Source organism: Mirounga angustirostris, unplaced genomic scaffold (assembly GCF_029215605.1).
Source record: "Mirounga angustirostris isolate CCGP_5_RB_7025 unplaced genomic scaffold, mMirAng1.0.hap1 SCAF_4, whole genome shotgun sequence".
NCBI classification, from domain to species: Eukaryota; Metazoa; Chordata; class Mammalia; order Carnivora; family Phocidae; genus Mirounga; species Mirounga angustirostris.
In genome coordinates, this window is record NW_026991712.1 from 157604696 (window position 1) to 157616954 (window position 12259).

At 57.0% G+C, this 12259-nt stretch overlaps 1 protein-coding gene across 2 annotated transcripts; it reads left to right on the forward strand.

Annotated features, from left to right (window-relative positions):
• The first annotated feature begins 6347 nt into the window (after window positions 1-6347).
• On the forward strand, window positions 6348-11057 carry GUCA2A (guanylate cyclase activator 2A). 2 transcript variants are annotated; one of them, XM_064587495.1, is made up of 3 exons: window positions 6348-6584; window positions 10245-10440; window positions 10836-11057. In XM_064587495.1, exons 1-3 carry the CDS (start codon window positions 6519-6521, stop codon window positions 10898-10900), a joined length of 327 nt encoding a protein of 108 aa, XP_064443565.1. In that variant the 5' UTR covers window positions 6348-6518; the 3' UTR covers window positions 10901-11057. The 2 variants fall into 2 exon arrangements, with proteins under 2 accessions (XP_064443565.1, XP_045751400.2); XM_045895444.3 differs by lacking the exon at window positions 6348-6584 and adding an exon at window positions 9486-9748.
• Window positions 11058-12259: the final 1202 nt, after the last annotated feature.

Sequence of the window (12259 nt, forward strand, 5' to 3'; positions counted from 1 at the left end):
AGGTGCTGTGCTAAGTAGATACTGTTATCTTCGTTTTACAATGTGGTTACAACTCGGAGGTATAGTGGCTTACCCAGATCCTTTATTGGAAGTGACAGAGCTGAGTTTGAATCCAGGTTATTTGATTCCAATATCATGTTCTTTTACACCATCCTCTGTTACTTCCAAGAAATTCCCCTACTCTACCCGCATCCTTGACCCCATTCTTGCCCCCACATGTGCCTGCCCAGAGAGCTACCTCCTAAAGGTGAAAGTGGAGCTTCTTAACGTTTGTTGAACACACGCTCTGTCAGCCTTCCCAGGAGAAAGCCACAACTCCTGCCTTTCGTGAGTGCAGACTTAGCCAGGACAGGCAACAGACACCAGCTCAGGGGCACAGCCCAGGGGAGTTGCTCTGAAGGTGCACCCTGGCAGGCAAGATTCTGGTGGTGAGGAGTTAGGTTATGCTGAGGGCTGAGGCAGTGGTCTAGGAAGGCCTCAGCCTGACATGGGCTACTTAAGTTTGAGTCTTCAGAGGGTCCTGGACAGATAGGAGGTTTTTCCATTTATACCACTGCTATGAGCCAGGCATGAAAGCTAGACTAGCATAGGGGTGGGGATTGAAGCGGAAGAAGTGATGGTTTGCTGGTAAAGAACAAAGCACAGCAATCCTATAAGTGGTGGGGTCCCAACTTCATTGATACAGAAACAGGTCAGAGGCTAAGCACTAGGCAGACCAACAATACAGGTGGAAGTGGACTTGAAGCTGCAGTCTGCCTAACTCGAGGGGGAGGGCTTCCTGCCAATCCCATAATCCTGCCCAGGGCCTCTTGCTACTTCTAACTGAACCCATCCATCACTGCCAGGAAAAGCTATGTATTGCAATTTTACCGCTGGGGAAACTGAGGCTCAAAAAGTTTAACTTGTTTAAGTTCTCACAGCTAATAGAGGACCTGGGATAAATCAATCTGGGTCTGACTTCATGCAAAGCTCATTTCTTTTTACCTCACTGCCTTCCAAAAGGGAGTTTTCCCAAAGCCAGAGGTAATGCCTGTCCACCAGTGTATGTGTGTCTCTCGGAGGGAGGAGCTCTGGTTTTCTGCCGTTACAGGTAAATTTTGGTCATTAGCAGTGCCTCTGAAGGGCTGTAGTAGGGGCATGGTTAAACCCGGTCACTTTGTGCTGATTCAGGCACAGCTGAAGTGCAACTTTGGGCTAATCAAATGAAAAAAGTAGACAAGATCATTAAGATGCATGTTTAATTCTCAAGGCTTTGACATGTTCCAGTGTGCGAAGGGCTGCTATTTATAGATGTGCCCTTACCAGCTGGATAAAGCAGTCCTGTGAAAGCCACATAAGCATCAGTTAGCTAAGGCTTGACTGCATCTTCACTCCCTAGAATCATAACTATCTTGAAGGCTTCAAGCTAAAAGCAGCCTTTGAAATCATCTAAGACAGCTCCTGCATTTTGCTCTTGAGAACACAGACCCAGAGAGGGAAGTGACTTGCTCAAAGTCAGTATCTAGAGGAAGACTTGGGGAAGAGGGGGGAGTGGGGAGTGTCATCTACTTGGCAGGAACCTGATGCTGTGGTCCTGTTACCGCCCCATTTTATGGGAGAGAGGCGGGCACGGTGCAGCTACATCCTGCGTGCGCGCAGTCAGGGCTTTCCAAGGCAGTGGTACACACTCGGCCAAAAAGAGAGGACAAAAATACTGACTGTCCCCCTGTGATGAGCGTGTGCCCCCTTGTGAGTGTGAGGTGGCAGATCCGAACCTGAGACTGTAACTGGTAGCTGCTGCCCTGTGCCGTCCGCGTGAGCACCTGCGTCAGCGCCGAGACTGACTCCGGTGGCTAAAGATGCACATGTTCTGCGCAACAGGGCCTGTGGATACAAGTCAGCTACCTCAGAGGCAGACCAGAACCAAGAAAAACTGGCCACGTTTGCCTTAGTGAGACTTGGCGTCTTTATCCCCAACATGGTACCTTCCGAAAGGGTTTTCGAGTGATTTTGAACTTACCTCCCTATGTGTCTCCTTCCATGTATGACATGTAACCAGTCAGCATGTGCAGAGCGCAGACCTGGGGTGACTGCAGCAGTGCCCTTAAGTAACGGTGGCCCAGCAGTGTAGACTAGGACAGCTACCGTTTATTACTTGTTACTTAATATTACTTCTCCCAGCGCTGTGGAGATGGTATTTACTCTTTAAAACGGCTATGTGGTAGATAGTATTCTCAAACTCATGTTGTAAATGAATCTGAGCCAGAAAGCGGTAAGTCACTTGCCCAGGGTCATCCAGCTCGTAAGTAGTAGAAATGATGGTGGTTATAATAATAGCAGCAGCAGGGACAGCAGAGCTGGGATTTCATGCCTAGGCCACCCAGCCACCCTCTTCACCACAATGTGCTGTCAGTTCCTCGCTGTGTCCGCTGCTGTGGGGCAGAGCACGGGGGCCTTAGAACAAAGCACTGAGGCTGCAGTGAGCACCGGAGGCCACCAGGGGGCACAGGGCTGCCAGCTGTGTGCCTTTCCCATTTCCGAAGGTCGCTTTGCCCACTGGGGGTTGTGCTCCCTTTCTCCACAACCCCCAGGGCTGGGGGCTCCCAAAGACAGGCAGGGAGCCCAGTGGCCAGCCCCCAGAATCTTCTCCCACGTCAGAGGTTGCTAGAGGGAGCCAAGGAGTCCCTATAGTTCTCATCAATGAACATACTGGTGGGACCCACTGCGGTGCTGCCCCTGAGCCTGCTGCTCGCCCCCGTAGGCTCCCAGGGCAGAGCGGGAAAGGGCACCCCACCTCCAACCCCTAACTCTTTGAGTGTCCTGAGGCTCTGCCTTTCTGGGAGCCGCCGATGCTGAGGGCTGGCATCGTTTCGGCAGGTGTGGAGAGGGCTGTGGCTTGGCCATCGGCGTACCTTGCCCTCCCAGCCCTGCCTCAGCCTAAGCAGGCTTTGGTGTCCCCACACACTCACACTCTCCTGCGGCCATCACAAGCATTGTGATCACTGCGGCCACTTACCAGGGCCCCTAGCCAGTACCAGAGCCATTATCTGAATTAACACCCCCAGCTGCTCTGGGGGCTGAGTCGTCTCCCTTTTACCGCCGGATGGTGCTGTTGACAGACGTGAAGCCATCTGCCCAAGGTCACAGCCAGTGAGAGAGGCCGGTGACAGATCAGGAAGCCAGCTGTGCCTCCCTACAGCCTGCTCTTCCCACCGAGGTACGCTGTCTCTTCCACAAAACTCCCCTGTGCCCTTGACCTCCCTCAAGGCTAGTCACCACACCCATCCCGCCCCACCCCACAGGATCCCACCCCAGCGCAGGATCTGAGCTGACGTCACGGAGGGTGAAGATGCCCCTCTCTCAATGCAGGCCCCAAAAGGTCAGTAGGCAACTTCCTGTCCTGGACAATGGCAATAAAGACGTCTGAGGACACTTCCCACCCTTCCCCTGCCTGCTGACGTTCACAGGCCAAGGCCGCCCTGGGAACAGCCCTCTGGTTCCGTGTGAGTGTAAGCACACAAAACTGTGACTCCGGGGCACCTGTAACCCATACCTGGGTGACTAAGGGTGACCACGGATGGCCATGTGACTGATGGTGCCCACGGGGCCTTATGTGTGTGTGTGAGACTATCCGGGAGCGAGCCCTTGGTGTGTGTGCTTGTGTGCTTGTGTATCTGTGTGCTCATCCGTGGCAGCTAGAGAAAGCATGCTGGGGGGGCGGGCGGGGGAGATAACTCCTTGCTCCAATTCTGCCTCCCTCCTCCCTTCTGAGCCTTCTTAGTCACTTGAGTCTCCCCAGGGGCCCACGTCCTGGGGGGGACACTTGCCTGGGAGAGAGCTGGGTTCCCAGGCCCTGTCAGCGTTGGGGACTCTGGGTGCGATACACATGAATCTTCCCCTTTTCTCATCTCGACCCAGCTCCCTACTGATCAGAGCTGGATCCCAGATCTAGCTCTACCTGCTCCTGCCCCCAGGCAGCCCCCACCCTGCCCCACCCAGAGCCGCCAGGCCAGGCCAGAAGCCGGTCCCTCCTGAGCTGCCCGCCTGTGGCCGAGCATATTCCCTGTAGGCCCCAGAGGGCAGAAAAACGCAGCAGTCAATGGAAAGAACACAGACTCTGCTGTCAGAAGAAACTGGAATTCCATCTGGGCAAGACGCTGTCCTCTCTGAGCCTGGGTTTCCTTATCTGTAAAATGGAGATGGAGTGCCTTACGTCGAAGTGTTGAGATCGTCCCCGAGGAGTCAGATGGAAGGCAGCCGGCGCGGGCCCCGGCACATCACGGTCCCCAAGCCTGCCCTGCCCGCTCTGCCTGCCCCCCCTCCTGCACAGGCAGGCTCCCGCCGCCCTCACACTGTCCTCGCCCCCCGGAGCCCTGGCGGGGGTGAGCGCACCCCTGCTGCAGCCACACCCAGGCAGCCCGCTCCCGCCCCTCGTGCCATGGCAGTCTTCGGGGAGCGACGCGCTTCTCCGGGTCTCACCTGCCCTGGCAGGTTTCCCACTGTCCCGAGGTCAAGGGCAGCGTGCCTTAGCCCGGGATTTAAATTCTCCTTCCCTGGCTGTCGCCCACAGCACCTCTTGACACATTCTCGGCAGCAGCAAGCCCCCCCACTCCCCTTCTGTGCTTCCCGCTGCCATGCCTTCGCCCCACAGCCCCCGTCTCTGTGGGTCCAAATCTGCCCGTTGGTCAAGGCCCAGTTCTAACACCACGTCGTCTGGCAAGCATTCTCAGACCTGGCCCCACGGGACCTCTCTGGTGGCTCTCAGTCGACTCCCTCGGGCCTGTGGCCTCCAGGCCATGGGGCCAGGGCTCCAGCTGTGTCTCTTCCCTTCCTGACAGTCTCCAGGGAGGTAGGGGGTCTCCGTGGCCGATGCCCAGAGCAGACCGAGGGCTGGGGGGAGCAGGAGGCAGCTGCTGGTGGACGGAGCGCCACCACGGCCTCATCTTGGCCAGGCCACAGGGATGTGACAGGAAAAGCCAACTGCCCCCTGGAGCCTGGAGGAAGGAGCCTGCCTCCCAGGGCCTAGGGGAGGGGAGGGCACCCTCCAGCCCAGCCTGGACTTGGGTCAAGCCAATAGGCTTCAATCCAACTCAGCAATCATTTTCTGTGTAACATGGGGCACTCTCTTCTGAGAGCCTCTGTTTCCTCCTCTGAAAATGGGCATCATGGACCCGCTTCACAGAGGCTGATGCAGCAGCTGCTCCTTTCTTCTCCCCCTTCCTTAAAGATGGGAGTCTGGGGCCCGGAAGATACTGCAGGACGTATGCACCGAAGTAGCTGTTTAAGGCTTTCCTTGGAATTTGTGAGAACTGGCTTCTGTTCTGGAATTTTCAGCTTTGAGACTGCAGCTGCTGCCAAGTGCACCTGGCTGTGAATGCGAAAAGTTTTGCCTTCCCCTAGGCCTAGGTAGCCACACGGCTTGCGTCCACACTGATCCTCTCTCTTGGCTGGGTGCCCTGGGCAGTGCGCTACCAATACAACTGTACCTGGCTCCTGTGTATTATGCGCCCTTGGGAAAGTCATGGTCTCTTAAGCTCTCTGGGCTTCTGAGCGTCAGTTTAGCCATCGATAAAATGGGGTTCTACAGTTACTTCTTACATATTCACACACACTGCAAGTCTTCCTCAGGTAGTTCTGGGCTCTTAGAGGAACCAGAGCTTGTTACACCCTCCAGGACACGTTTATGAGCAGGATGGGGAGGCTGTGAGATGTGAGCCACACCCTCCCTCCTCAAGGTCACACAGGGCAGCATGGAAGTCTCTAGACTCCCACCTGGGCTCCATACCGGGGCCTTTCCTGCTGGGGTCAGCTGGGGCCTCAGGCCCGCCGGGAAGCAGAGCCCAGCCTGGCGGGGACGGGGCTGCGGTGGACACAACTTTAACGTGCATGCTGGAACCACGCCGAGGTCACGCAAACCCGAGAATTAACTTCTGGGCTGAAAGGAATAGCATGAGGCATCTTCAGAGAGACCTGAGCCCCCTCCCGCCACGACAGCTGCCGGTGCTGGGGAGGGGTGGCCTGTTTCCACACTGTAAAGCACTCGATCCATAGTGAGTGTTAGGATTATTGCAAATAGCACGACCTTCCTGATGCCCTAAGGGCTCAGGGGCACCCACTAAGTGCCGGGCCTGTATGAGTACTGGGGTCGCGATGGAGAATGCCACAGGCTCTCCTTTCAGGAACTCAGAGGAAAGCGGGCAAGACAGACAGTTTGGCAAGGTTTCCAGTGGGAACTTGTCGGTGGAGCCCAGAGGAGGTGGAGAGGGCCTTAAGCCAGGCTTGCTGGAGCTGGGCGTCAGGAAACTTTTCTAGACAATCTGAAATGCACAATGTAGTTCTTGTCTCCCTTTTTCAGATGTAGAAACAGAGTCTGGGAAAGGCCACACAGCTGTTCCCTGAAGGAGCCGGGACTCTGACCCAGGGCTGCCCCGTTTCAAAGCTGGGGCTCTGTCACCTACAGCAGATCCGGGCCCTTCTTCCCGATTCACTCCTAGGGGCGCTTTGGGGATCCTGATTTGAAGCGTGAGCAGAGGCTGACCATGAAGGGCCTTGAATGCCAGGCCAAGGAGTCTGGGCTTTCTTCTGAAGGTCTGGGGCTGCTGCTGGTGAGTTTTCAGGTGGGGCAGCAGGTCGAAGAGGTGGCACAGCCTGGAAGGCTCCAGAGCTTGCCAGAAGGGATGGCCTTGGATGTGGGAAGCCCAGCAATCCCAGCCCCACCTGCTGCCCATAGGAATGAAGAGGGGTGTGAGGGTCCTGGGGACCAATGTCTCAGGACTTAGGTGTGGACCTGGGGTTCTGGAAGGGCCCCCGCCGCTTCAACACAGGAGCGCAAGGAGGGGGCCTGAACTCAACCTGGGCAGGGGCTGGGCCAGGAACTGTGAGGATACGGGAAGGGGAGTTGGTTCCCATTTCCCAGGGCAGACGTCAGAAGTGGTTAGTAGGGCAGGGCCCAAAGGTCTGAGGCCTAGGAGCCATTTCCTCTTTCCCACAGCATGAACTACATCACTCCCGCAACACCCCCCACCCCAACCCGTTCCAGTTCTACCTTGTACCAGGTAGGCCCTGGCTAGGAGGCTAGGGGAGAAGGAGGCTTTAGGAACCAAAGCCCCTCCAGTCCCTCTGTACCTGGGGAGGGGAAAGACTGAAAACCAAAGCCAGCCAGAAACAGGGCTCTTCCAGCGCACAGCAGCCCCACCCAAGCCCCCTCCTTGACGCTCAACTACATTTCATTTCGCTTGAGCCCCATACTGATCCAACCTTGATCCTGAACCCAATCCTAACCAGCCTCCACATCATTTGCAATCCCAACATCAACCCAATCCCAGCGGCTCCCCATTCCAAACCTAACCCTGACATCCCCTCCTGCCCTCAGCTCCATTCTAACCCTGCCCCAGACTCAAACCCCACTTTGAGTCCTGTTTTGAACTCCTACCACTAACCGCTCCTCCATCTTGCCCCAGCTTAGCCCCAACCCCAACCCAGAACCTCAGGCTGACCCTAACCAGCTTTCACCCTAACCCAGCTCGACTCCACCCACCCCAGTTCAGTGCCAGGGCCAACCTCAACTGTACTCCAGATCTGTACCTGGTGTTCACCTCCATCCCAATCACAGCAAACTCTACCCTTACGCAAAACGTCTAGCCTCACCTTCAACCTGGACTCCATCCATAACCCTCCCAGAGCCTATCCAGTTCCCCCGACCCACTCCGGTGCACACTCCCACCCAGCGCTCAGTGAGCAGAGGCCACCATGTGGCTGGACTGGACGCGCACACACATCCTTCAGCATGTGTGCACACATAGACACACACACAGAGACACACAGACACACACACACACACACGCAGGAGAGGGGAGGGAAGTCCAGTCCAGCTGGCCTGGGAGGGCAGGTAGGGCAAGTGTTTCCTGCCCCCCCCCCACCTCCCCCACCCCCCGCCTTGGGCCAGACCCCTTTGTAGTTTCCTGCCTGTCAGGTTCTGCTCCTCCAGTCCCTTCTTCAATACTTACTCTCTCCATCCAGGGATTCCTGCCCCTGTAGCCTTCCTGAAAGCTGTCCTGGCTTCGGGCCTGGCTTGTTTGTAGATTAGAACAATGGAGCGCTGAGGGCTTTCCTTCTTCTGTGTCCTGGGGGCCTTGCTCACGAGAGAACACGAGGAACACCCACTGAGCCAGAGGGTCCGAGTCTAGAGGGACAGAAACACACACCCAAGTAATCCTACCCAACAAGACCCCGGGGGTGGGGGGGCGGAATGTATCTGGTTCTACGGGAACTTAGGTTATTTTGCTGGGGACGCAGTGGAGGTTATTTGGTCTGGGCCTTCAAGTTTGAGTAGGAGTTTACCTAGTGACAAGGATGGAAAAGCCTTCCAGGCAGATAAAACAGCATTTTCAAAGGCAGGGAAGCCTGTTCAGGAAGGGCGGGGGAGGTGAGCCTGGTGAGAAAGGTCAGGATGGGGATATTAGGCTGGTCTAGTTGGGGAAGAAGGGAAGCAGAAGGGGAGGGCACACATGGGGGGTGGTAGTTGGAAGGCAGAAACAGGACTGAGGAGGTTAGGGGAGCAGGGGCTAGGGTATCGGGAGGGAGAGGGGAGGAGTTCATTCTAGGACGATCTGACGCTGAAGGACAGGCAAGGTCAGCACAAGATGAGGACAGGCTGTGGCTCAGATGGGCAAGTGGTCACCAGAGGGGTCAACGGGGACCAGAAGCTGCTGCTGCTATTGATAAAAATAATAATAATGGGAAGACCTTCACCGAGTGCCTTCTGTGTGCCAGGCACTGAGCTAAGCATCTTTACAACATCTCTAATCCTCAGAATAAGCCCACAAGGTAGGTGTTATTAGTAGTATTGATCCACAAGGGGCGCTGAGGCTCGGAGAGGAAAAACAATTTGCCCAAGTTCACACACATTAAAATCATGCAGTGCAGGTAGCACTTGAACCCAGGCCCGCGGGACAGCAGAGCTGAGTCCTTCCTTAAAGTCATAGTGGCCAAACCTAGTACCTACCTTGGTCCACAACTCATCTCTCAGCATGTGAAGCCCCCTTGTACCCCCCTCTTCCCCTAGGCTGAACTACGCACATTCCCTGAACATTCCAGGCCTGTTTACCTCCTGCTTGTTCCACATGTAGCGTCCTTTGCAAGAAAGGGCCTCTCCCTGGCCCCTTTTCTAAGAAAATTCCACCCATTCTCCAGAACTCAGTGCTGACACAACCTCCTTTGGGAAAGCCTCCTGAACTCCCTGCCCCTGGGCTGGGTGGGATGGCTCCTCCATCCACGCCCCAACCCCCACTCCCCTAATCACCCTGCATTGCCCCAGTCTGGGCCTCCCTCCTTAAGGGCTGGGCTGGGTCTGCAGCCCCACCCCGGCTCAGGGCCTGGCCTAGAGCAGGCCTCAGTGAGTGTGTGTGGCTGGTGAACGGACACAGGACCTAGCCTGGCTGGGGGTTAAACTGGGAGCCCAGGGAGGGGCAGGGGCTCTCCGCAAGGCTCCCGGGACTGATCTCTTATCTTCCAGGGCTGTCTCGAGCCTTATCTGATTAGGCCTGAGTTGACAGGCTAGCCCTGAGTTGACAGGCTAGCTGATGAGATGCTGATAGGGCTTCCTGGTTACTCAGTAACCCTGCCCTCGTTAAAAGTCCCACTGTTCCCTCTGGCATCCAGAACCAACCGTTCCTCCCTCTTGGGCTCTGCTGCCATGAATACCTTCCTGCTCTCTGCACTGTGCCTCCTTGGGACCTGGGCTGTCCTGGCAGGGGGAGTCACCGTGCAGGTAAATCCTCTGTCCCTCCCTTGGCCCAGCTCTCTGCCCCCAGTGCCCAGGGCCTGTCCCCGGAGAGAGCACCCCCTCCTTAGGGCTGGAGCAGGGCTGTGTCTCAGGTGTGGCACTTTCTCAGGAACCCGTCCCTCAGCCCTGCCTCATACCCCTTCCCCTTCAAACTTGGAGAGAAGAGAACCATTTGGGAAAGGGAGGTGATTAGCCAATTTACTGAGTGCTTGCCATGAGCCAGGCTCCTCAAGTGAGGCCCCACGCTCACACTGCGAAAATAAGATTATTAATCCCATTTTTCGGAGCTGGAAAACAGCCTCAGAGAAGTTCTGTAACTGGCCCTAGGCACATGGCTGGGAAGTGAAGGAGCTAGATTCAATTCTAGACTTTACTCCTCAGTCCTGTCCCCAGCCAGAGACCAGACCTGGGTCTTGGGAATCATGCGGACATCCTGGGCAGGCTGCAGCCTGACCTCACACGCTGGACATGTCTCTCTCAGGATGGAAAGTTCTCTTTTCCCCTGGAGTCGGTGAAGAAGCTCAAGGACCTCCGGGAGCTCCAGGAGCCCAGCACCTGGAAGAGCAGGAAGAGTGGTGGGCCCGTGGTTCCCCAAGTCTGCAGCCACCTGAAGTTTCCGGAAGAACTCAAGCCTCTCTGCAAGGAGACCAATGCCCAGGAGATCCTCCATAGGCTGGGTGAGTAGCCTCCTCTCTGGAGGGTGGGGCCTGGGAACTCCCTGATTGGTGGCCCAGGAGGGGGAGGTGTGCTCTGATTGGTGGGTCTGCTGAACCTGCTGGAAGTAGTTCTAAGTTGTAATTGGCGAAGGTTACTTTTGAAAGATCCTCGCTCTGACCGATGACTGGTTGGGAGTTCTGCGCCGCGGGCCGTCTGGCCTTGCTATTGCTCCTTCTGGGTGGAATCCCCACTCTGACTGGCTGGCTTGAGCGGTACCTGTTGGGAGCGGAAAGACCAGCGGGTGGGAGGGGACAGGCCCGGGTTTCTCCTGGGGCCTCAGTGGCAGACGTCCAAGCTCTGGTGCAAGGGAAGCGGGGGGCTCTGACTCTCCCGGCACCCCATCTCTCCTGCGCAGAGGCCATCGCCGAGGACCCGGGATCGTGCGAGATCTGTGCCTTCGCGGCCTGTGCCGGATGCTAGGACACAGGCCTCCTGGCCCTCCCCCGCGGGATGCTCGGCCGGGCCTCCAGGGGAGGAGTGAGGAGGGGGTGGCCTGGGGCGGCCTAGCCCCTGACCCATCCGAGTTGCCGGCGCTTCCCAAGATCCACTGCAGCCCTCAGCTAATAAACCAGTTGCCAGAGTCCTTCTGATGTCGCTTCCTTCCTGCCTGCCTTTGTCAGTGGACTGGTCAGCCAGCTTTATAAGGGTGCCTGCCCTGCCCCGGCAAGCTCGGAGTTGAGTGTGTGCTTCCGGCTGTTAAGCTGCCACGGCCCTGGGGCTGCCACCCCACACAGGCACCCAGGGGACCTCAACCTCCAGACCGCCCGTGGGGGAGGAAAACCTCTGCTTTTCCTTCCCAGCTCTGCGGGAGGGGGAGAACCCCAGAGCCGCTACGCCATGACCATGAGTGAGCACAGGAGTCTGTGCCGGCTTGGTGTCCCTCACATAGCTGGGGCGGTGGACACATAGCTGGGGCGCCCATGAGACTGGCCCGGGGCTCTGGAGCGTTCAAGGTCCCTCAGGCCCTGCCCCTCCACCCCCACGGCAGTGTAGCCTCCTGCCCTCCTCGAGGGGACCACACCTCCAGCCCCAACCCTCACCACTTCCTCAGCTCCCCTCGCCTGTGCTCTGCTCCTCTTCCCACACTCCTGGCCCGAGAAACTCCCACTGAGGCTCCAAGGCTGTGCTCCCACGGCCTCTCAGGAGCCTCTCCCTCGCAGGAGTCTTCGTGCTCCCACTCTGTCCCCGGTGCTCTGTGGGCACTTTGATCAGCCCCGCTGGGCTGTACTGGCTTCTGTGACCCCCGGAGCGGGGAAAACCCACCACACCGATGATGCCCGAGGATACGACCCAGGGCGGGGGAAAGCCGGAGCTACACAGGCTGGCCTCAGGTCTTGCACATACTTTGCCTCTCTGTGCCTCAGTGTCCTCCCCTGTAAAACTGGGACTGTGATGTAGCTGCCTCCCAGGCTGGGTGAAATAATGCTGCAAAGGTGTATGTCATGCACATCAAGTTCAGGCCATGCGCAGGGAATCGATAAATGGTAAAAACAAACCAGAAGATGGGGAAAGAGGGTCAAGCTGAGACCGGTTCAGACAGGGGCAAGGAGTTGAGGCACGGAGGGCTGTTTGTTAGCAAAGTTAGAGGGAATGTGAAAAGACGAGGTGACCAGGGCATTTCTTGGGGAGTTGGCTGGAGGGGAAGTGCCACAGGGTGATTCAGGCAGAATTCCTTGGGCTGCAGAATTCAGAGGGTGAGGCGTCTTTAGGGCCAGGCCAGAAGAGGCTTTGTGAAGGGGGAGGGGAGGCAGGCATTTGCATTCGTGCTTAGGATGTGCA